General features: G+C 52.5%; 1 protein-coding gene across 3 annotated transcripts in view; it reads right to left on the reverse strand.

The window, feature by feature from the left end:
• The window catches only part of KLHL29 (kelch like family member 29), a 315,474-nt gene that overhangs the window by 126,276 nt on the left and 163,565 nt on the right, over positions 1–25,633 (reverse strand). For 2 of the 3 annotated variants that reach the window (XM_007183458.2, XM_007183459.2), the window contains one exon: positions 18,356–18,685. In XM_007183458.2, the coding sequence (XP_007183520.2) occupies positions 18,356–18,640 (285 nt within the window). In that variant the 5' untranslated portion in view covers positions 18,641–18,685. Of the gene's footprint in view, positions 1–18,355; positions 18,689–25,633 lie in introns of all 3 variants that reach the window. The other variant, XM_057558621.1, reaches the window with a different exon arrangement.

A 25,633-nucleotide genomic window follows, 5' to 3' on the forward strand; every position in this document is an offset into this window, starting at 1 on the left:
GGCGGTGGTGCTGCTTCTGAGTGAGGCCTCTGGTTCCCTGACTCTGGCAGGGCGTCTGAGGGAAGCGAGGCCGGGGCAGCGGCCAGAGGGCTGGACTCGGATAGGAGGGGCTGCGGGACAAGCTACCCTTTAGGTCCTCAGAACTCAACCCACTTAATGAGTGCTTGTGTCTTGGGAGGGTTTTTCAAAGGCGAACACCAGTGCTTAAACACACGGTGATGCTGTCGGCCCCTCAGCGCTGAGCTAGGCAGGGGCGGCTGCAGGGGGACGCTGACGGGCTGTCACTGCCTGTGACCGGCACGTCCTTCCCCACAAACGGGATGCCCCCGACGGGGAGGGACGCTGCCTTCACAAAGGTCCATACCAAACGGCTGGGCCATCGAACCAACTCAGTAAACAAAGTGGACACATTTGCTGAATGACTGCAGGAGGGAGAATTCCAGCAATGTCCCCCATGTGGGAAGGCAGGCAGGCCGGATGCTGGGGGCCAGGAGAGGACCAAGCACATACACTAAAAGGCCAGAGTTTCACTCAAGCTGCCCCACGAGGCAAGAGGTGTCGGCTCCCTCTGAAGAACATGGGAGAAACCAGCAAGACGTCAGTGTTTAAATGCTCACACTTTGTATTTTCTCAGATGAGAGTCCATTTCTCTAAAAAAATTAGCCCCCAGGAAATTCTCTGTAAAACTAAACTCATATTTTACACACTGTCACTACCACTTTCAGCATTTACTGAGCACTTCCTGTTTGCCCAGTGATGGGCAAGATTTTTTTTTACCTGGAATTTCCCAGATTCATACACAACTCCTGTAAGGTAGTATTGTTGTTGTCCCCATTTTACAGATGAGGAAAATGAGGCTATATATTGGTTAAGCAACTTACCCATGATATGAGCCCAAGGCTGCCTATCTTTAAGTTTAAGGCTTTTGTTCTTTCCAGTTCGTGTTCTGCCTCACATGGTCCCACAGGCCCACATGCATGCCCTGGCCGAGCTCACCTGCATCAGAGTTGGGGCTTGTAGCTGATGCTGGGTTGAAATGTGGGACATGAGGCAGGTGGAGGTGCAGACGTGAGAGACGAGGCTTGGTGAGGTGAGTGGAGGTAGGGTCACCAAGGGCCTTAAGCCAGTTTATCTTCAGGGCCAGTTTGGGGTAACTACACTCTTATTTGTTTATTTATTTATGCTGTGCCTCGTGGCTCGCGGGATCTTAGTTTCTCGAACAGGGCCCAGCCCGGGCAGTGAAAGCACTGGGTCCTAACCACCGGACTGCCAGGGAATTCCTGGTAATTGCACTTTTAAAAGCAGAGGTGTGACAAGATCAGATGTGCAGGGGTGAAGAGAATGGATGAGAGGGAGTGGACAGACTGGAGGCAGGGAGATGGGCAGGGAGGCTGTCTCTTTCCTCAGGTGAGATTTGATGTGGCCTGGACTACGGCAGTGGAAGTGGAAACCGAGGGAAATGAGTGGACTTGAGAAACATCTGAAGGTGGACCTGATGGGCAGTGTTGGGGATGCTGAGGAGAGGTGATGAAGATGGTGATGGAGAGGTGATGGGGATGGTGAGGAGAGGGGATGGGGATGGGGATGGAGAGGTGATGGGGATGGAGAGGGGATGAAGATGGTGATGGAGAGGTGATGGGGATGGGGATGGAGAGGTGATGGGATGGAGATGGCGGGGGAGAGTCCCAGTGGCTTACACAGCTGCGTAGGTGGTGGACCTGGCCCTGAGCCAGGAGTTCCAGAGTTAGCAACCAGTTTGAGGCTGAGGAGGTGGGGTTTAATTCTGGGCATTTTATATTTAAGGCTCCTGGCAGATATCTAAGGGCAGACATCCAGGGAAAAGGATTGGGAGTCAGAGGCATGAGCTTTGAAGTAAGAAAGGTCTGAGTTCAAATTCCACTTCTAGCACTTACGAGCAAGTTGCCCAGGCTTTGAAACTCCGTCTCCTCGTGTGTAAAATGGGGATAATTGTGGGCCCACACGGAGTTGTTGTAAGAACGGAGGCAAAACATGTCAAGCTTTTGGCATGGTACCTGGACCTCCATAAATGGTTTAAAAAACAAAAGAACAATCACCACCACAACAAAAACGCAACTGTCACCACAACCACCCACAAACAGAAAGTGGGTTGGAGCCCAGGACCGTTCAAGGCACAGGGTTCTGGATTTGAGATCATCAAATGCAGGAGATGATTTTTCATTTCACGGAAGCACAGTAATTGCTTTGTAAAATGCCCTGCTTTGGGACCCCTTGAATCAGTGAGGAGCGAGTGTATTTCAAAACGCATTGATTTATTTGTAGCTATTGACTACAATCATGGAGATGCCGCATGAAGAACTACAGGCAGTCATGGCACTTCTCTGAAATGAGAATATATGACCGGGCTTCCCTGGTGGCGCGGTGGTTAAGAATCTGCTTACCAATGCAGGCAACACGGGTTCGAGCCCTGGTCTGGGAAGATCCCATATGCCGCGGAGCAACTAAGCCCGTGAGCCACAACTACTGAGCCTGCGCGTCTGGAGCCTGTGCTCCGCAACAAGAGAGGCCGCGATAGTGAGAGGCCCGCGCACCGCGATGAAGAGTGGCCCCCGCTTGCCACAACCAGAGAAAGCCCTCACACAGAAACGAAGACCCAACACAGCCAAAAATAAATAAATAAATTAATTTAAAAAAAAAAAAAAAAAAAAAAAAAAAAAAAAAAAAGAATATATGACCGTGGAAAGGGGGAATACGATTTTCAAAAGTGCACAACTATTTTTTTTGTAAAACGAGCGAATTTCCACAACTACACCTTCTTCGAACAATTCAACTTAATAATTCAACACATATTTACTGAGCACATAGCAGGCCAGTGTGAGGTGCTAGCAATGCAAAACCTAAGAAGACAGGATCTTTTGTCTCAAGGACCCACATTCTAGAGGGAGAGAAACAGAGAAGGGAGGCCACACAAGGAAGACCATGGTCATAATAACAGATCATGCCTACAGGGTGTGTAATAGATACCAGACACTTGCATTACTAATTCATCTAATCTCCTCCACAACCCAATGAAGTAGATTGTACTATTACCCCTTTTGATAGAAGGGGAAACCAGGCTCTGAGAGGGTAAGTAACTTGCTAAAAATCACACAGCTAAAAAGCAGAAGAGTCGGGATTCGAACTCAGGCAGTTTGAAACTGGAGTCTGGGCTCCTCATCCCATCACTGTGCTGGCACAGAGGTGTGTCAAGTACTTCTGTATCTGGTGTGCTTATACATCGGGTGTCCCGACTAGGATTGATTAATGTGGTTGGCTAACCAGCTGACCATTTCACGCTCCATGTGAAAAACCTTCTGGCCCTGACTGCCTATTTCATTGCACATCCAGCTTCTCTCTCTAGTCGCCCCCAGGCACTCCACCCAACAGACGTCAAAGTTGAAATCCTGAAACAACACCACTCATGATGAAGGGGAGTCGCTCATCTACCAGTGACCAGCTGCTTCAGAACTGCCCACAAACTTAGCAGTGGTCACAGGAGAATTTCTTCAGCCCCCAGAGTCCCTATATGGGGCAGGGTCAGCTGTGGAGGGGCTTCTGAACAAAGCCAGAGACACGGGATGAATGTCCACCAGCTCTGCACTTGGGGCAAGTGCTCGGGGCTTCCTCCCCTACTCTTCTTTCAGATTTTTCATGGGGGCAGCCACTCCACTGCTCCAAGACAAGTTCTTGGCTTTGATAGCAAATGATCGAACCTGGCATTAGCCAGGAAGCCCCATTTATCTCTCACAGGGCCATGTGGAGACACCAGGGGTGGCACAGCCAGCAGGTGATGGACCTTTCGGGATGGCAGAGCAGGACCGAGAGGTCCACGGGAGATAGGTGTCGCTGGCCAGGGCTTACTCCACCAGGGCTGAAGTGGCCGATGCTTGACTGGCTGCCTGACTCTGGATGTACACTCTGGGTGTTCAGATCTATGCCACTAAGACAGCCAGAGGCGGGCATGAGATGGGGTAGGAAGGCTGCTGCTGACTCAGTGATGCCATTAGAGCCACCTGGGCCCCGGCTGCCAAGCCAGAGTTCCAGGGACTGGAGGAAAGGGACAGAGAATATCTAGACTCTGGAAGATTTTGCTAGAAAAACCCAGTGTCTAGTGTTGGATGTGGCAGTTACGTATTTCTGCTGGGAGGAAGAGTCTTTTCAGAAGCATAATTCTCCTTTCGTGGTGCCTTTGGACCAGCCACATGCAGACTTTCCCCATAGCTGTGTGAGCTGTCAGATTAAGGCGGCCCCATCAGCCTGGGGAGGGAACGGCTGGGATCTCAAAAATGGATAAACCCAAATTCTGAGCACCAGTTTCTTCCTCAATTATTTACAAGGAACACGATGTGGTGGAATGGAATCTAATTCATAATGCCTCATTAATGCCTTTATAACACAATATTCACAATATTCCCTTCTAATCTCAGCAGATGACAAGTTGCTACTATCGAATTCCTGTTAATATGAATTATGGGTACAATATATTTTGCCCAATATCCTCTCCTCAGCCTAATATTGTGGGAGAATAAAAAATCACACCCTCGGCATGTTCCTGACGCATGAGGCGATGGCAGCGGGGCGTCTGTCTGCTCCTGGCTGCAGTGGAGGTGCCCATGCAGAGCAATCGGCGGGCCAGGCCCCAGCGCTCGGCCGGGGCGCTCGAGGCTCCCCCCCCCCCCACCGCTCCCTTTCCAGGATCGCACTCACCATCGGAACTGGGCTGTTCCCGCCCCATGGCAGGCCTGGTCTCCACATCATGGCAGCATCACGAGGAGGCAGGAAGCTGGACGGCAGTGGGCTTGCAGTGTAAGCCTGAACACTGCCCACCTTGCTGAGTTATATAATGATCACGGCGCCCGCCTTGTACAACCGCGGTGGGATGCAGTGGGTTAATGTGGGCGAATACACTTAGAACCCTGGCTGGCCCATAGAGAGTGCTCAATAAACACTAGTGACCCCAAGGACATGTCTAGGGCCCTGGCTGGCCAGCAGTCCTGAGTTGCTTCCTAGGATGGCTTCTGAGTGTACGAGGGAAGGTGCACGCTTGTGCCAGGGAGGTCCGTGTGTCTAGCGTGGAGAGCACCCTCGCTGCCAGCGAGATTTATAACCGCTGCTGAACGCAGCACAGCTGAGCCTTCACCTGCAGCCCCAGCTCTTTGGGTGCTGGAGAAAATGACCACAGATAAACCCTCCACGGCTCCAGCATCCCCCAGGACCTTCCTTCTCCAGGGCCTGGCCTTTCTGCTGTGCTTGGCAGTCACCTGCTGCAGCTGCGGGGCCGGCATCTTCCCAAGGCAGCAAGGCTGCCATGTGAGGCCGGACAGGGCTCCTCTGTGACACCAGCCCCGCCGTCACCCAGGCCGCCCTCCCGCCCTTTCCTCAGGGGTTCTTCCCTACATTTTAATCAAGCCCATGTCGGTCTGTTTTAAGTGCCATCATTTGATTGGTCTCCATTCTAGCCACCATGATTGGCACTCCCATTTCTCTTAATAAAGGAAGTTCCATAATGAGTCAGCTCTGCCTGGATTTACACAGATATTTCCTCTCTCTCTTTTGACCGTGGGGCATTTATTTATTTTTACTTTTTTTCACCGTGGTCCAATATCTATGATATAAAATTGGCTATTTTCGCCATTTTTAAAAAAAATTAATTTATTTATTTATTTTGGGGTGTGTTGGGTCTTCGTTTCTGTGCGAGGGCTTTCTCTAGTTGCGGCGAGCGGGGGCCACTCTTCATCGCGGTGCGCAGGACTCTTACTGTCGCGGCCTCTCTTGTTGCGGAGCACAGGCTCCAGACGCGCAAGCTCAGTAGTTGTGGCTCACAGGCCCAGTTGCTCCGCAGCATGTGGGATCTTCCCAGACCAGGGCTCGAACCCATGTCCCCTGCATTGGCAGGCAGATTCTCAACCACTGCGCCACCAGGGAAGCCCCATTTTCGCCATTTTTAAGTATACAATTCAGTGGCATTCATGATGTTCAAAATGCTGTGCAACCGTCACCACTAACCCAATACTTTTTCGTGACCCCCAAACAGAATCTGTACCCATTAAACAATAACTCTCCATCCCCCACTCAGCCCCTGGTAACTTCCAATCTACTTTCTGTCTCTGTGAATTAGAGCATTTATGTTTATAAAGCACTTTTGCTTTGCTATTTCATGTGGACCTCACAACAGTCCAGTGAAGTGGACCCTGTTGTGTCCAGCTGACAGGTAAGGAAGCTGAGTCTTGGAGAGCTTAAGTGTCCGGCCTTGAATGCCATCTCCTGACCCCGGCCTGGGGTTCCCCCCCCATTCCCGGGAGAAATGCCTCCCAGAAAGAGGACGGTAACGGTTACCTTCTCCTGCTTCTTTCTGTTCCCCAAAGCAGTGCTGAGCTTACAGGGAAGGCAGCCACAAGTCATGCCTGCTTCAATCCTGCCTGATATTAAGGGTCAGCCCATGATTCTGTGGCATCTCCAGTACTTAGCCTAGGTTTAAATCCAGGGGAACGCCTGAGGCACCCACAAGACAGAGCGCCCCCTTGAGTTTGGGTATTGCTCCAAGCCCATCCAGCAATACCTGCGGGCAGTTGTGATGATCTAGACTGGCCTTCTGGGGTGGAACAAGCCAAAGCAGTCTGAACGTAGCCACAAACGTGGACACCAGCCATGCACTGTGTTGTGGACCAAAACAAGAAACCCTGAGAAAGAGAGAGAAGTTGTGGCCTTGTGGCTCAGTGGTCCCCAAGATCCTGCATCTGAGCAGGGTCTACACCTCCCACATGGCCTGGCTGTTAAGGGAAGAAGGTCGGGCCGTCACATCTGGGAGGTGTGGGGCTGGACGACGGAATCCTACACTTGCTTTGGGCCTGACATCTGCAGTTGTTTCAAACCGCCGATGAGCTCAGCTGCTTCACTGGGGAGCCCGTGCTATCTCTTTAGAAGATGCCGCTAACACCAGGGGAAGATGTTAATGGGAAGATGTTCAGCCAGTTGCTCGTTCAACAGATTTCACCGAGGACTGTCTGGGTGGGGCCTGTCCGAGCTAGATTCCTGGACTCTGGAGCTGGACTGCCCAGGGGTGAGTCCCAGCCCTGCTGAGTGATTGTGGGTAAGTCACCTGGTCTTTCTCGTTCTAAGCGGTGGTTGTCATAACGACCTCAGAGGGCTGTGATGAGGATTTAAAAATTAATGTTGGGCTTCCCTGGTGGCGCAGTGGTTGAGAATCTGCCTGCCAATGCAGGGGACACGGGCTCGAGCCCTGGTCTGGGAAGATCCCACATGCCGCGGAGCAACTGGGCCCGTGAGCCACAACTACTGAGCCTGCGCGTCTGGAGCCTGTGCTCCGCAACAAGAGAGGCCGTGATAGTGAGAGGCCCGCGCACCACGATGAAGAGTGGCCCCTGCTTGCCGCAACGGGAGAGAGCCCTCGCACAGAAACGAAGACCCAACACAGCCATAAAATAAAAATAAATAAATAAAAATTAAAAAAAAAAGTTAATGTTGAGCAGTGCCTGAAACAAAGTAATGACTACACAAGTGCCTCAAATGAAATAAACAAATGCGAAGGCTGCAGAGAATTACAGGCAAATGGGAGAAAAATCCCAAGGAGGTACTAATAGTTGAGAGATAATGTTGTGATCCCATGACTCCAGATGCTTTGGGAGAGATGGGAAGAGGCGCAGGACCTAGGGCAAAGGCCTCGATGTGGAAAATCTGTGTTGCCAGTGTGGCTTTGTTAGCTGCACACAGGTCCCAAGAGTGAGCCCATGAGGGCTTCAGTCTGGCTCACATGCAGTCGCCATCTTCATCCTCACCATAGGCACCCACAGAAATTACTCTTTTTTGAAGACTCATCAACCACGTAGATAGGTGTAGGTAAAGACGATAGGTAAAGATGACATCAAAGGCATTCATCCTCCCTACCCCAACAGTAGGTGCTAAATAAATGAATATTCATATGCATAAACTCATTCATTCTGTCCTCAAACACTTATTGAGAACCTTTATATGCTTGGTATCACATGTGCCTTATTCCTATGGAGTTCACAGCCTAGAAGGAGACATATTAATAAATGGATAAGTACCATATATTATAGGTATTTACAGGGACATAAAGAAATGTGTCATGGGAGAAAAAGAAATAATAGCATTTTTTTTCACCACAGAGGTGTTGACATTTAGGGTGTCGGTTGTAGGATGAGCAGGAGTATTTCTGGGCAGGCAAGAGAGGGAATGAAAATTCTGGTAAGAGGAAGTGGCAAGTGCAGAGGCCCTGGGGTATGAGAGGACCTCTCATGTTTGGGGATTGTGGCATAAGTGGGTGATGGGGGTGAAGCTCTCAAATGACCCATGGCTCAGGCACTCCAGTGTGTTAGTGGATTTCCCTTGGACAGAAACATGGTCCCGTGAAGTGTGAGGGTCATAAGCTACGCCCTGGGGTTGGCATTCAGGGAAGCAATAGAGAGCAGAATCCTTGTACACAGCAGTGAGCTGAAATAAACGAATAATAGGTAGAGGGTACTCACAAAGGCTGCTGCAGCCATTTTTAGCAAGTCAGTGAGCCGGGTGAGGTCTGGGAGAGGGAAGAAGGCATCCAGCTTGGGAGCTGTCTGTGCAGTGGAGGCAGTTTTTTTTTGTTTTTTTGTTTTTTTTTTATATATTTTTTTTTTTTTTTAAATTTTATAGCTACTTGATTTATTTATTTATTTATTTTTGGCTGTGTTGGGTCTTCGGTTCGTGCGAGGGCTTTCTCTGGTTACGGCAAGTGGGGGCCACTCTTCATCGCGGTGCGGGGACCGCTCTTCATCGCGGTGCGCGGGCCTTTCACTATCGCGGCCCCTACCGTTGCGGGGCACAGGCTCCAGACGCGCAGGCTCAGTAGTTGTGGCTCACGGGCCCAGCTGCTCCGTGGCATGTGGGATCTTCCCAGACCAGGGCTCGAACCCGTGTCCCCTGCATTAGCAGGCAGATTCTCAACCACTGCGCCACCAGGGAAGCCCGGAGGCAGTTTTAAAAATCATTTTTTTAATACAACTAGTAAATGCATTATCTCAGGTAACAGAAGCCCAGAGGAAGGCAGGGATGCAGCATTAGGACTCTAGTTCCATATTTCTGGAATTCTCTTGTTTTTTCTATTCCTTGTGTGTTGGCTTCATCCTGAGGCTTGTAGCATGATGATTATAGCAGTTCAAGGCATCATGTCCAGACACGACAGTGTCCAGAGGAAGAAGGATTTCTTCTTTCTTGTGACTCTTCCTTAGAAGCAAGAAAACCTTTCCCAAAGCCCCCCGATAGGATTATCCTCATGTTCCACTGGCCAGAATTGGGGACCCTTCCTAAACCAGTGATGGGGAAGGGGAAGGGGATTACCAGGCCTGTTTTTTTTTAACATCTTTATTGGAGTATAATTGCTTTACAATGGTGTGTTTCTGCTGTATAACAAAGTGAATTAGTTATACATGTACATATGTCCCCATATCTCTTCCCTCTTGCATCTCCCTCCCTCCCACCCTCCCTATCCCACCCCTCTAGGTGGTCACAAAGCACCGAGCTGATCTCCCTGTGCTATGCGGCTGCTTCCCACTAGCTATCTATTTTACATTTGGTAGTGTATATATGTCCATGCCACTCTCTCACTTCACCCCAGCTTACCCTTCCCCCTCCCTGTGTCCTCAAGTCCATTCTCTACATCTCCACGCCTGGTTTTGAATCATCATAATCCCAGTGGGGACTAGGGCTCGCTTCCCCTAAGCGTGGGAGGTGATGGACAGCTGAACAGAACTGAGGCTGGGGAGACAGCCAGCAACCCCCAGGACAGGCCTCGAAGGTTGCTTTGTCAAGCCTGGAGTGGCTCTCCAGCTTCTGCACGCCCCCAGTGAGGGCCACCTGACTCACTTGCAGGCTTGGCCATTCTACCTCCCTATTCCTACCTCCTATCCCCTAGCCTGATGGCCTTAGGGCCACTTTTCACCTGGTGAAGGAATTCTTTAAGGAGTAGGTCAAGAGTCTGGATCATATTCAATGCCAGTCTGGCGCCGAGTTGAGCAGGGCAAGAAGCACTATACTTGCTGGCAGCCCAGGGAGGGGCCATGGGGAAACTCTTGTGGCCTTCTGGGAGCAAGAGAGGACAGCAAGCTTGATTGAGCTGCCTGGGCCTCCAGAGCAGGCCTGGCAAGAAAAGGCTCGTGTGGTGACAGAAGAGTGTTTTTCTTAAGGGACCATGGCAGGCATCAGCCGGCAGTTTAAGTCAAGAGAGGGACGTGCTGAATACTGGCCTTCTGTGATCGGAGTGGGCACCTTGCTTCTTTCCCAGCTCCCAGGACTCCTGTCATGGTGCCAGAGGGTCCAAAGTATTCACCCGTCTTCTCCATGAAGCATCAGGAGAGGGGAGACTGGGAAGGCAGGACCCCTACCCTGATGAAAAGGCAAGGCGTGTGGAAGACGTCTCTGAATGCATACTGATGCTCTGCTGAGTTCTCACGGCTATTTATTTGCCAGAGGAAAATGAGGTTTCCTGCCTACGGGTTCTAAAGATGCAGATTCCCAATGCAAATGAATATGTCTGGACCAGTGGACACGGCAGCAGAGCTGCACAGAGAGTTCTCCTAAGCCTTCATTTTAGGGCAGCGAATGCGGTGTTGAAACATTGATAATCTGCTACTTTCCAACAGTGTAGCTCTGCAGGGACTCCACCGTGACTCTTCTCAGTGGCATGATGTTTTGGGAGGACTCAAGCCAGTGTGGCCGCCTGTGTCATGAGAGTGAATAAAAGAGGGATAGGGTCTGTCTGGGTTTGGAGGAAATTCTCGCTGAAACGAAACTAAATCTGTAGATGTTGATGGTGAACAAATGATACCGAGGGGCATTCAACTCTCCTTTTTATGTTTGTTTCCCTGAGTTATTTTTAGTATTACAGACAGTTTCCAGTTAAAAATGGGTTGGGTTCTGAAAGTTCATTTGTAATTTGGCTGTTTAGATTTTGGAACATACTTTCCCTATAAAAAAACAATGTTATAAATGGTGATGAGATTCCCAGGCTAGTTCTCTAAAGCCTATTTAACCCATAATGTAGCTGAAATACTGTCCTTCTGCAATGAAAAAAAAAATTGTTTAATTGCAACATGAGTAATTAAATGAAACAGGGAAAACCATTAAAACTGAATAAGAAGTAGATTTATGTTCATCTTGAATGATGCTGTTTGCAGAAAACCTAATTTAATTTAAGAAGAGGCCTTTCCAAGGGCTTTTTGGGAATGGCACAGGATTTGTCCTCTTAAGGAGAAACAGCCAGGACTCTGTCTGATCTGCAGCTACTGAATATTTGCATCCTATAACTGGCTCCCTTTCTTGATTTTAGGCTCATCAGAAAGTCTTCCGCTCTAAATTTCTTTTCTCGTGTGGATTCTCACAGGGAGAGAGTCACGGCACGAAGTCCATGAAAGTGGTCTCCTTGGGGTGGAGTTTTGATTCTCAATCAGTAGGTTAGCATCTGTCCTTGTGAATGTCCCGGGAACAGCAGTGTCCCAGACCCACCAACTCTGGGGCAGTGACGGGATCAAGCGTTGGAGCCTTTAGGACTGAGGTCCAAGTCCTGGCTAGTACCCTACAAGGTTCCCTGGGGGCCAGCTGCACTGCCTTCTCCCTGGTAACACAATCTTCGCCAGGTGTCTCCTTTCAGACCTCCCTAGGCAGCTCTTGGTGTGGACGGCATGAGTGTCACCCAGGTGTGTATAAGTCACAACTGTCCCCTGTTGATTCTGTCTACCAGGCCACGTAGATTGATTGACTGATTGATCAGATTGATCCTATTCCTTCTGTCTGAGGCACGCGAGCCTTGGCCGGAAGCTAGAGGGTGAATAACTGTGTTTAAACAAGTGTGCTGGCAACACTGGGGGGCATATGGCAAAAATGACCACAAGTGCTTCCCATCCTTGCATGCCTGCCCCTTCGCAATGTGGTGTAGCACCTTTTAGCCAGAGGCAGGGTTTTATTTTTGCCCACTCCTTGAATCTGGCTTGGGCATGTGACTGCTTTGGCCAATAGGATTTTAGCAAATGTGCCTCAAGCAGAGGCTAGAAAGGCACTTGTGCACCAAGCCTTGCCCTCTTGCTGCTCCCGGAGGCCTGAGACCCTCATGTGTACATGCCTGCGACAGCTGTGTGGAGGATGACAGGCCACTCAAAGAACGGAGACACCTTGGCTGACAGTCCACTAAGCACAGATGCGTGAGTGAGGCCATCCTAGATCATCCACCAGCCACTAGCCACCATGCAGCTGACCACAGACAAAGGAGAGAGCCCAGCAGGGATCAGCCGAGCCCACCCAGCCCCAGAACTGGCAACCAGCCCACAGAACTGGGATGGTTTTAAGCCACTAAATTTTGGGGTGCTTGTTATGCAGCAAAAGCTAACTTATATACCCTACTGGCTCCAGTCAAGCACATCTTTTCACAACCTTCCTTTAGAATCCACAGCTATCTTTTATCCAGACTATGGCTCATCCCTTACAAACATGGGAATTTATATAACCTTCTCCCCTCTTTTTGCCCCCTTAATCAGAAATCTAAGAAATCGAGCCACTCAGGTCTACCCTCCCCAAACTGTAGGCTTTGACATGGATGCTTGGTCAATCATGACATTTTTCAATTTTGCATACACTTTGTGACCAATGGATGGGTTTTTTAAGTCAATGAAAATACAACCCAAACTGTGGCTGCCACTTAAAGTGCAGGTCAAACCCATTAGCTGGGCACGAACATGCACAAGTTGTCTTATGATGCATTATCAGTGCCTGATAATGTATCACAAGGGAGATCACAAATTCTCATTCATGGGGCAAGAAAGAGCCTTCTAGAGAGAAGCACGCACAGTCTGGAAATGCACTACAAACGGGGCTTGAGTGATTTTCCCAGCTGAGCCCACTCAGTAGCCTTTGGTTTTCAATGTGAATACAAGAGGAAAGAGAGGTCTGCTTCTCACTTTGTGCAAAAGCCGCCTTTATCCATTCTTGGACCCCCCAGAATCACAGGAGAGGGGGGGACCCCGCTGCATGGGGCCTTGTGGTCATTCACATGATTCTCCATAGAAACCCCAGATCATCTCCCCCAAGAGGAACAATCCTCCAAAGAATTTAGGATGCACGAGGAAGACGTTGTCTCCAGGGTCGTTGCTATGATGACAGGCATTCCCCTTGAAAGCCCCAAATGCCCACAAATGTCAAAAATCTGGGTGTTTGGTGCTCTGAGGATGGAGCCTGCAGATGCCATGGCCCCTTTCGGTTTTCCCTGGGCCTGTGACACTGGCTAAGTTTCTCTCTTCCCGGCCCAGATTTATTTTCAAGGGCTTAGCTTCGGGGAACGATGGGAATGTTTCAGCTCCCATCAGGGAATGAGTGCTCCTGACCACAAGGAGAAAAAGCCCCCAATACATTTTACAGACATTGGCGAGGATCTGCAAAGTCCATTCTTTCAAGAACAAAATTGTATTTTATGAAGCTGTCCCTTTTCTGTTTCATCTGTCAAGCAGGTTTGCTGAGAATAATTTAAATTTCATGCAGCAGCAACTGCAGGGCAGCGGTGTTTCCTTTCCATCCCATAAACAGGCCTGGCTGCCGAGTCTCATTTCTGCTTCTCAGCAGCACCCACCCCCTGGAGCCATGACCGCCTGGAGCCCAGAGTGCCGGGCTCGGGGGTGGGGGTGGGAACAGCCAGTGAGCTTCCCTTTAGCCTGCTGGCTCCAACCAACAGGTGGACTGGTCTCCCCCAAATGTATGGATATTTGGTCGGACCCAGTCTCTGATTTACCTTTTTAAAATGAACTTTTATTGAGTGTTTAACAAGTGAGGTACTGTTCTATGCTTTTCTACGCATATTAATTTAACCAATCCTCACAACATTTCCATGAGAAACGTACTATTATCATTCCCATCTTATAGACAAAGAAACTGAGGCTTAGAGACTTACTCAGTTCCTACATGGCAGAGGTAAGATTCAAACCCAGTTCTGTTTGACTCAAGGGCTTGAAGTTCTCACCAGCCGTGCCATGTTGAATCGACATAATCTTTGGCCTAAATTTTTCGGCGTATAACACAAGATGTATATATATATATATATATATATATATATATATATATACCCATTTTCTTGCCAAAATTCAGTGTTTGCTGCCAGCTAGGTGGATGAGAGGATGGGAAGAGTTACTATAACAATGCTGCAATATTGGTTACCATGGTGAATGCACTGTGCCAGGCAGCCTGGGGTGGGGAAAGGAGCCAGTCCAGGCCGGTTCTTTTTCTCACTCCCTGGGTGACCTCTGCAAGTCTTTCTTTCTCCAGGTCTCACCCTTCTTTTTTTTTTTTTCTTTTTTTAAACATTAGGTTCTGGTTTCTTTCTTTTTTAAAAAATAATTAATTAATTTTATTTTTGGCTGCATTGGGTCTTCGTTGCTGCACATGGGCTTTCTCTAGTTGTGGTGAGCGGGGGCTACTCTTCGTTGCGGTGCGTGGGCTTCTCACTGCGGTGGCTTCTATTGTTGCGGAGCACGGGCTCTAGGCACATGGGCTCAGTAGTTGTGGCTCCCGGGCTCTAGAGCGCAGGCTCAGTAGTTGTGGCGCACGGGCTTAGTTACTCCGTGGTATGTGGGATCTTCCCAGACCAGGGCTCGAACCCGTGTCCCCTGCATTGGCAGGCAGATTCTTAACCACTGAGCCACCAGGGAAGTCCTAAGTCTCACTCTTCTGATCTACAAAATAGAGGGGCTGGGTGGCATGGCTATTCTACTCCTGGCTCTGGGAATTTGTGTCCTAGAGGATCAAGAGCTGATCTAGGCCCCAGGGAAGCAGTTTATTGGTCTGAGCAATGAGAGAGTGTGTGTGTGGTGTGTGTGTGTGTGTGTGTGTGTATGTGTGTGGGTTCATCTGGCCAGGCCCTCCTCATGCCTCAGTGGCCCAGGAGTCTGTGCTCGTCCAATTGGCCTTTTGGCCTTTCATCTAAAACATGCAAGAAATCCTCAGGCCCCGGAAAAAGGAAGAAGTCAAAATATCAGCTCAGGCCTGAAGGCAGCAGTGACAGAAAGACTTGTCATCGCTTCCCTAACTAGCTGCTGGGAGCATAGCCAGCCCCCCGCCCTGGAGATGCCCGCAGCCCCCAGAGCATGTGATGCTCAGCCCGCTCCACGCCCAGCCCACTGGGGATGCTAAGGCTGACAGTGTTGACACGTTACCTTGTTGCCGACCTTTCCCTGAGTCCTCAGGGGCGGCTCGCGCTCACATGGGGCACTAGACTCTTCAATGAGGAAGCCAGGCCAGTGCATTCAAGCAGCCTTTACTACACGCGGGCAGCAGGAACACACAAAAGGAAGAGGAACACACAGCCCTGCTCCTGGCTTCCGTGCAGCTTGCTGTCTCCCCCAGTCTTCCACCAGAGGGGGGCCTTGGCCCTGTGTAGATACTGGGCTTTCTTGGAGGAAAGGGTCCACGGCTGACAAAGGCTTTTACACACCTCCCTTCTGTCATCTATCACCAGGCGGTGCTGACTCAGTTTCAGTTTGAGGCCCGCTAGATGCCCTCTTCCCTCCAGCCCATCTTGCTGCCGTGTCACCTTGGTCATGTCACAAGGTCAGCTTGAGGCCTAACCACTCACAAACCCAATTCCTCTCCCCGCCTGCTTGGGGCCTAGCTCCTGTTTCTTATCTGAAGACTTACCTTTTCCTCTTGGTGAGGCCAGCAATGATCACCTTTCCTTACAGGGGCATGGCCTTGTCCCATAGGCCTCCTCTGGGTGACTGTGACAATGGTGATGACGATACCGCCTCTATAGGACTTACTGTGTGCCGGGCTTGGCTCTGTTCTGAGCACTTTACACGAGTTTTAACTCACACAATCCTCACAACAGCTCTGACGGCAGGTACTACCACCTACTCCTGTGTTACAGAAGTGAGGCCCAGAGAGGTTCGGTAAGTCATCCAGGGTCACTCAGCAAGCACGAGATAGTATGGAATTCAAATCTAGGCAGTCTGGCTCCAAAGTCTGTCTTTATCCACTCCATGAAGCTGCCTCTGTCCACAACCTCAATGGGAGAGACATTCTCAAGTCATTTGTCCAGGCCACAGATTCATTATATTCTGGCCCATGAGCTCCCCGAGGGCGAGAGCCTGCCCTTGGCTGCTCAAAAGACGCAACTTGTTGACCGGGGAAACCGCAGATACCTCCGTTTGGCCTGCCTGTCGCTTAATGTGGTCCTCGTGTAGGGTTAGACAAATAGGCTGGGGACAGGCGTCTGGGGGGTCGGCAGCTAGGCCAGAAGGGCAGAAAGGCACCACGGCCCAAGTTCAACCACAGTGCCCTGGATGGAAGACACTGCTGCCTGCTGTCCTTCCTGCCTCCACACACCCAGTTCTCCTGAGCACCCCGAAGAGTCCAGGGCGCAATCAGGCACCTCTGCTTGACGGGACAAGCCCCTGCAGGTGTGAAACTGGGCTGGAGGTGGCTATGGGGGCAGGTGTGCTGAGGAGCGGGCTGTCCTCACAGGCATGAACTTTCAGCCCCTGTCCCCTCCCAGCCGCTCAGCTCAGTCCTTGCCCAGCTGTTGTTTTCTGTCTGACGCTGGGTTCCTTTCCTCCCATGTGCTGTGGTTTGGAGCCCAGCCAGTTAGAAATGATGAATATTGAGCTGCTTGGGAGCAAAGCCGGAGCTGCGTGGGCAGGGCGGGCCCTTGCCGAGAGGCCTCGCCACTTCCCTTGCTTGGCGGGGCCCAAACCCCTGAGGCACAGCCTGATGCCGTCCCTAAAAAGGCCTCCATCCTTGAGAGGGCAGAAACCATCAAGTGGGCTCCCAGGTCCAGCTCCTCTCTCTCCACCTGGAGCCCCCAGCAGTCAGCTCCAGAAGCTGCCATCCTCCAGATGGCCAACAGCTGGCCTAGCTGAGTGGCTGCCAGATGTGGCCGGCGGGGCAGCCGGCTGGGTCCACTGGGCAGAGGTCAATGCCTCGGAGCAGTGCTGGGGGCTGGCGCCTGGGAAGGAGTGTGTTTGGCTGGTCTGGGGGGTATCATGCCCAAATCACCCTCCATCTCCTCTCCCCCGTCCAACATAGCTTCCCTCCCCACCTCAGTGAGGCGGTGTTTTCATAACAGGAAAATAAAATCAATAAGGCACTGCAGAAGACGTCAGTGCACTCCGAGCTGGCCTCCAATAGCTCCATTGTCTCGGGCCTCGGCCGGCAGCACTCACAGTTATTAATGGGAAACGGGGCTGAAAGGGAGTTTTGAAAATCACCGAGACAAAGGCGCGGCACACCTGGAGCGCGACTTTCCAACACCACGGCCGCCTCACAATGGCTGGGGCCGGGGCTCCCTGACCTTTAACTTCTCCCGCAACTTTTATGAAAGCAGAAAAGAAAAGACTAGACAAACACACACACACACACACACACGCACGCACGCGCGCGCACGCTGGCCCTGAGATGCTGAGATCGCCCCTAGGATGCGGCTCTGAATGGCTGGCAGAGGCAAAGTGGCCTGCAGAGCCCCTGCCGGCCCAGGAGACAGGACGGCAATGAAAGGGCTTCCTGCCACCGGCCTGGGTCCCCCTGTCCCTTCAGGGGCTCTGAGCAGCGTGAGGGGGTCCATCCAGCTCGTCCGGAAGCTAAGCAGGAGCCTTGGCGACATTTTCATTTTGATATGGTGGTTGGTAAAACAGACTGCTTTCTGCTGTCGTTCCCCGGGCTGTAGCCGCCTCCAGAAGACGGGGAATGACCTGGAACTAACACCCCTGAGGCCTGGGTCCCCGAGGAGGGCCCACCGTGGACCTGCTCCCGCAGACTCGGCGTGCCTCCATGTACTCAACTGCCAGGCGGGTGACAAAAGTACTGATGCCATGCGGTTGTCTGACGCTTGGAGGAGACAGTGACGTGAGTGTTCTCAGTACTAACACTGCTGAACAAGCAGCAGAGTTATGCCCATTTAGGACTGACTGCTGCTCAGTATCTTCTTCCAAACCCAAGTAACCGGTGCCCCAGGGGGCTTGTCTGGTTTACAGGCGCCTAGTTAGGAAACCTGTACTGCCGACCTGGAGTCTCATGGTCATTTCACCGGTTAAATGCCCTTCATCAGCATGGCAGAGGACAACGCGTGGCCTCAGCCACCTGCTCGTCTTCCCATGTTAGTCACAGAGAGAGGCTTTATGGCAAATAAAACCACATGCACTTTAACTTAAACAGGTGCCCGGCGCAGCTCCAGGGCTGCCTGCACTCTGGAGAAGGCAGCGTCCAGGGAACGGGCTGCGGAGCTGGCCCAGGGCTTGGGGGGGGGAAGCAGGCCCCTCTGCCCGGCTCCTGCTCACAGCGGACGCCAGGGAGGTCTTACCTTGGTGGTGACGGCGGAGGCAGAGCTGGCCACGAGGCTGGGGATGGCCTCGCTGCTGCCGGTGGTGCAGGGCGCGGGGGCCGTGGCGGGTGTGGGCAGCCGGGAGGGCACCCCGGGTAGCGGCAGGAGGCCGGGCCGGGCGCTGAGGCTGCTGGCTGTGCCGCCACCCGCCCCGGTGGTGGCACTGCAGATGCCGGTGGTCCCATGCGTCCCGTTGGCACTCCACTCGCGGCGGTCCCAGCCCACCCGGTAATCTCTTTCGAAGCGGCTGTGGTGCCGGGACATCTCGGTGGGCCGCAGCTGCTCCTCACGTGGAAACAGAGGCCGGACCTGCTGGCACAGAGTGGAGAGGAGGGCGATTTAGACCAACGGCAGCCCTGCCAGGACCCGAGGAGGACAGCAACGGCTTTCAGCGTCCATTAAGCGCCTTCTCTATGCGCAAGAAAAGGGCTCTCAAACCTTAGCTCATTTCATATTCACAGCAAGCCCACAAAGCATGGACCATTAGCCCCATCACAGACGAGGAATAAATGACTTGTCCGGGATCACGTGGCAAAAGTATAGTCAACGAGATCTGAACCCAGTCACAGATTAAAGTAATCCTTTCTGGTCGGGAGCACCACATTGCCCTGGACGATGCAGATGTGCGCCTCCTAATTATGCCTTGGGATTTTATCCCTCCATCCCCACTGTGAAAACAAGATCCCGTGGACCCCCCAGGCTGCGTTTTCCTCAACCCTACGATGGGGTGAGAGCAGCCATGTCTGTAGACTCACTTTGTGGTGAACAAGGCCCTTGACATAGATCTCATTTGATCCTTGGAGTGGCCTGTGAGGTGGCAGGGTCATCCCCACTTTACGGACCAGGGAGCTCATTAAGAGTAAGTGATTCCCTCGAGGTGAGAAAACTAGAAGATGAGAAAGTGGCCAGGATCTCCAGCCTCCAGACCATGGCTCAGTATACGACTCAAGTCTGAGAAGGTTGTTAAGCCTCCGGGACTTGAGAGTTTTCTTTCATAACCTACAAATCCGTTGCTGGCACCAGAGCCCCACCCCCTGCTCCCTGGCCTCTGTCCACCAGACCTTCTCCCACACAACTTTCCCGAATATCCGAACATAAGGCCCTCAGTGTTGTCATGGAGACCTAGACACACCAGATACTCCGAGGGCCTCCTGCATCATCGGGGATCATATGTTGCTCAGCACGACAGTGACTTGCCTGGCTCCCTGCCAGCCACCCTCAGTCAGGAAAGATGTAAAGATACAGGAGAGGCTGTTTCAGTTGGAGCGGCCTCAGCGAGGCAGAGGCAGAGGCAGAGGGGAGAACATAGGCGGTGCCGGGACACCGATGGGGGTGAGTGTGGGGTCTGCCTGCACTTCACATCCCCAGCCCTGCCCCGGCTCAGGCACAAGGGATGTGGTCATCTATGACTCTTTTCCATTCTCCACCCACCTCCTGTCTGGGGTGTGAGCTCCTGGAGGTCAGGGACAGCTCCTGGATCACTTTCCTATCTCACCAGTCCAGCTCGGCCTGGGGACTCCGGAATTGTTGGCTAGTGAACTGACCAGTTTATTTTTAAAATTTCTATTAAGCCTGATCCTAGCCTGGTCTTGGCACATCCAGAACTAGTGGCCAACTTCTAGCGCCACGGAGCCAGAGCCAGGGTCAGCCCAACCCGGGTTGTGGCTGGCGGGGCCCTGGCAGCCACTGTCCCTTCCCTCGGCACTGTCCCCTCTTGCTGGGCCCACGACCCCGAGGCCCGGGCTCAGCCTGCAGGCCTACCTGAAGCAGAGCTGACCGCAACCTCTTCAGTTGGATGGTGGGTGCACTGCTTATTTCATCACTATGCTTCACGGCTTACACAATGCCACAAAAATTGTTTTTTCATCTATTCAATATTAATATCATAACAATAAAAATAAATATCCCTTTGATCACCCTCACAAACTTTTCCGAGCGAGGTTCTCGGGAGAGATGTCTACACTGGGCTCTGGTCACCTTCCCTCCTCCAGGTCACACTGCAACCTGCTGCCGTGTGGCTCTCCCTCTGGCCATTCCTTGGGGGGCGGTTCTCATCGAGGTCAAGAAGGACCTGCTCGTTCCATTCAGTGGGACATGGATGGCCGTGTCTTCCTTGAACCCCCCCCTCCACTTGGCGTGGTTGATGTCCTTCTGGAAAGCTCCTCTCTGCGGTTTCTGTGACGTCGTGCTCTCTCACTTTTTCTCCTTCCTCTGCTCCTCCTTCTCAGTCTGCATTGCAGGCTCCTCTCTCTCAGCTCTTGCTTGAGCGCCCCTACTTCCTGCCCTTTGTTCACCCTACCCGCTCTCCCTGGATGACCTCATTCAGCTCTCCCCTCTTTACTGACGACTCCCAAGGCCACGTTTCCAGCTCCCTCCTTCTCCTTGCGCCACGCCCACCATCCTACTGCCTGAAGGTACCTAAACCTCTTGGTCCCTAAATAAACTCATTGTTCTTCGCCCAAACACGCATTCTCAGGAATTCCCTCTCTCTGAGAAAGCCGCGTGTCCCCATGTCCATCCCCATATTTCACAGCGGGGTCTTTGCGTCTGTTGCTCTAGTTGTTTTTCAGATCTGCCCCCCTCCATCTGCACATCCATCCCAAATCGAGTCTCCCATGTGGATTATCTCAATGGGTCCTCTGCCCCCAGCTTCACCCTTCTTTGTCCATCCTCCACCAACTACCCTAATGGCTTTTTTTTTTTTTAACATCTTTATTGGAGTATAATTGCTTTACAATGGTGTGTTAGTTTCTGCTTTATTACAAAGTGAATTAGTTATACATATACATATGTCCCCATATCTCTTCCCTCTTGCATCTCCCTCCCTCCCACCCTCCCTATCCCACCCCTCTAGGTGGTCACAAAGCACCGAGCTGATCTCCCTGTGCTATGCCGCTGCTTCCCACTAGCTCTCTATTTTACGTTCGGTAGTGTATATATGTCCATGACACTCTCTCACTTTGTCCCAGCTTACCCTTGCCCTTATGGCTTTTTAAAGCACAGGTCTGGTCACCATCCTCTCCTCTCCTGCTTTAAACCCTATCCTTCAGAATACAATCCAGACTCCTCAGGGTGGCCCAGAGGACACTTGAGCATCTGGGCTGGCTCACTTTTCTAGCATCACGGTTCACTCTTCCCACCCCAGAGGCGATGCCCGGCCATTCCAACGCCGTACAGTTTCTGAGGGCATCGTGCCCTCTCTCACCGCGGGGACAAGCCCCTCCTGCTCCTCTGTCAGAACTGGCTTCCCCCTCCCCCTGGCTAAGTCCTGTGTGTCAGTTATGACCCAACTCAGGCACTGACTCTTCTCAGAGGTTGCATTGACCCTCACCCCCACCCCAAGTCAGGTGAGAGGTGCTCCTCTGTCCCCCTGAACATCTGTACCCACCATCATCCCAGCATCCATGGATGGCTGTTGTACGTTTACTACCTTCAGAGTAAACTCCAGGCTTATTTTCTCTGTAATCCTAGCACCTAGCAATGTCTGGCATAGAAGGGTGTTCATGAAATGTTTGCTGAATGAACAAACACATGTTTATTCCTTCTTAATTGCTCAATGTTTCAGGAAGGGACAAACACATTTGTGTAAAGGGAGAACCTCAGACACAAACACCTTGAGTCTTCCAGCTGGAAATTCTGTGTAGGCACTGGAGTTAGGAAATGTCCTACCTTTCTAGGAAATCAGAACTGGAGTCTCTAAGGACAGCTCTGAAAGGAGAATCTACGTGTCCAGGGTCAGCTGGACCCCAGAGCTTAGACTCTGGTCTCCTGAGATTCACCTGCCTAGGCAGGGCTCTGGTTAATTACCAGTCCCCCCCGGGGGCGACTGCTTCCCTAGGTTGGATCCTAAGCGGGGCAGAGATGATGCTTCCAAGTTCAAAACACTGTGTCCTCTTTCTGCTCAGCCAGAAGACCCGTCCAGCCTCCCTTGTAGTTAGGTTGGGATCATGCACCTGAATTCAGGCAGACAGAATAAGGGCGGAGGGGCCCTTTAAAAACATCCTGTATGATCCTGTGGTTCTCTCTGCTTGCCGTGGCAACCTCAGAGGCCATATCTCCCAGCTGGTGCAGTGATCTGACGGGAGAGGGTTGTTCCCGCAGCGCTGGACTTGGCACGATTGGGACATAAAGCTTTATCGTGTTAAGGCACTGAGATTGGCAGTTTGTTACCTAAAAGTCTAGTCTAGCCTGGTTGATACACGAAATCAGCCCCTACATTCCTACAAAACAACACAACCTCACATATTGTCAAGGAACCATCTCCTTCCAGCTGGTGAGGATGGAGATGAGGAGGGCTGGCATTCAGGTGGCCAGCAACCCTGCGCCCCTGAGACGTGCCCAGAGGTGGCAGAGTGTGCTTGGGATCAGGTCAGAGGGGCCTCCTTGGCTCCAAGGACACCACTGATGCCGATCATACCTCTCAGCTCGCTGCCTTGGGCTGGGCCGCCTGCTGGACCACGCTGTGGTCCCCTCCTCCTCGCAGCCCCGGTGTGTGGCAGGAAAGCTGGCCCAGCAGCTGCACCTGCGGGGGTCCCCACCCCGCTGCTCATCCCTTCAAGTCTCCTGAAAACGCCGGAGAGGAGATGGAAACTCAGGCAGCTGGAGGCCACACAATCTGGTCTCAGCCTCATTAAGTGTATCCAAAAAAAAGGTCAACTATTCGCATGGCAGGTTTGGGTTCAACTTCATTCCTCAGTTTAATTTCCCCTTTCAAACGGATCGAAAGGAGAGTGCTGCCTGGTGTACCCTGGTGAGACGGCAGAGTGCCAGCACCAGAGGTGGCCACGTCAGTACTTCCTGCTGGGCTGTGGCCCCTGTGCCCACACGTGCATCCCGGGCGGTGGTGGGAGAGGCATCAGGAAGTGCTCCCTGGAGCGGGAGGAGGCCCCCAGCGCACGAGGCATCTCAGACGAGACTGGTCAAGCAATCACAGACAAAACGTGTAGAAACGCTTCCTTGTCACGGCGCGCACCTGGTAGGCGGCCTATGAACTGGCAGAGCCTGGCTCGGGGCCCGGCACCGAGAGAGGAGGGAGTCTGGCCGCAGCCATTCCCGAGCGTGTGGGGCTGTTTACCAGGAACCAGGGCTCGCACCTGGGTGGGGTTAGTGTGTGGCCAGCACCTTTTCAATTCCATGCACATGTGTGAAGAAAGAGCTCTAGGGTCTAGAAAATCCTATATTTGTGGGTGGAGGCAGGTCAGGCCGAGGTCCAGGGTAGAGATGTTTCGGGGCAGGTCCTGGGTTAAATCTGAAAAGTCGCCCAGAGGTGGGAGTTTTGCGTGTGAGACTTGGCTCTGGCCTCTGGGATCCTGAGTGGCAAAACTGTTTCTCCACCACGAGTGCTGTCCTCTGCACCGTCCCAGGGATGCTGGGCTGACAGAGAGGAGGGGATACCCCTGGGGCGGGGGGAACCCCATTTTTCCTTGCCTGAAGCCACATGCCTCCCAGTTGCTAAAATGCATGCACCTCCACCATCTCACTTGGTGGCCCCCTCTGCAGACACCTGGGTTTTCACTTTTCAGAGCCAGACCCAGATCCAGAGAGGCTGAGCCTGGGCCCAGTGCACCGCTCGGGAAGCCGGTCCCAGCCCCTGGTTCCCAGTCCCTTCTCTCTGTACACACCTCCCCTCCCCCCGGGGAGAGTGAGGGGAGCAGAGGCCCTGCCTGCAGAATCACAGCAAACGTGAAGAATGGGGTGAGCACGTCCCTCTGGGTTGCTCCTGATGGGCCAGAGTGCTGCTGTGAATGCACAACCATTGTTCCTGCACCACCCCTCCCCCACCCCCGCCCTGCCCCCGTCTCCCCGTTCAGAGCCTCAACACACACGGGCACACCCTGAGCCTAAGGACAGAGTCCCCCCCAGCACCCCAGAAATGCAGCAGGGCCACACTGACCAGCTCCAGGGAGAATCACCACAGCCAAGCCCAACTACCTCAAAGCTGAGATGATACCTTGGAAGCGTTACAGAGGCCACCCTGGTGTGCCCGGTTGCATCCCCGTGCCCCGTGAGGAAGGCCTTCTTTGTCCAGGGCTCCTCTCCAGGAGAGAGTGGAGGGTCTGTTCTTGCCGCCTCCGGTCCTGCGGGATGAGGTGCCAGCTCCCGTGGGGGCTCACCTGCTCACCAGAAAGGGTGTGTGCTCCCCTGGGAGGGGCCTTGGCCTGGGACCTCCACCCACAAGCTTCACCCTTGGGCTTCCCTTCTATCCGCAGTGAATGGAAGTTGGAAGTCGGCGTCCCTGCCAACTGGGCACTGGGGACAATTCCTCAATGTGGCCAGCACCACTAGAGCACCAGGTGTGCAGGGACACAGGAGGGACCACCCGGTCCCCAGGCTCTTTCGATTCCCTTGGAGGAGTCGGCCGGGTTGTTACCTGGGATGAAAACCAAATGACAAAGCTGCCCCAGCCCCTGACTTCCAGCTCCTACCCCAAGCCTCCGCCCACTGCCTATCCCTGGAACCCTTATCTCCCTGCCTCTCTCCTTCTCTGTGCTCCTGATGCCCAGATAGAAAACATGTCCGGGGCCTCCAGTCTGCACCCATCTTCCCTTGTCTTAGTTTTGCTGCAGCTGCTGAAAAGGAGTAATTCCACCTGTCTGGAATTTGATCCAAAGTTTCAGGTGCTGTTTATTTTATTTTTACATTTTCTGTGCTGTGGTTAGGTTACCTCTATAATGATGGAAAAGTTAATGTCTCTGCTTCGGAGTTGTGTAAGAAATAGTCCGGTCCCATGGAGCCTACCCTATGCGTCCTCCCCCGCTGGGAAATATGGGCTCCACCCCAGTCGGTGCCTGGTTTAAGGTCCAGTTCAGACTCTGGAAAACATGCATAGAGCTGAACCCTTCCATGCTCAATGCTCCTGTCCGACCCCGAGAGCTGGGCAGGCCCCTGGTGTTCGGCACCTCTCTGGCCCTGTGCACAAGCTGGCCATTGAGCTGTTGGGTTCCGAGGCTTCTCTGCAAAGGGGCCCACACTCATTGTTCTGTTCAGGGAAGCCATACTTAACTATCTGCCTGAGTCCAAGTGCTGGGCCTGGCCCCTCTGCTCTGCCAGCTCAGCCCTCGGTGACCACTCCAGGACTCAACCCGGGGCCCCTGGGCAGTGGAAAGAGAGCCGGGTAGAGAGTCAAGAGGGTTAAGTTCGACCCCCAGCACCACCCCTTACTAGCCCCAGGAACTTGGGGATGCTGCAGGTTATTCATCTGGAAAGCGGGGATGGACAGCCCTACCCGCCCCCGGGGCCTCTGTGAGGACCAAACTG

This window comes from Balaenoptera acutorostrata, chromosome 12 (genome assembly GCF_949987535.1).
Source record: "Balaenoptera acutorostrata chromosome 12, mBalAcu1.1, whole genome shotgun sequence".
NCBI classification, from domain to species: domain Eukaryota; kingdom Metazoa; phylum Chordata; class Mammalia; order Artiodactyla; family Balaenopteridae; genus Balaenoptera; species Balaenoptera acutorostrata.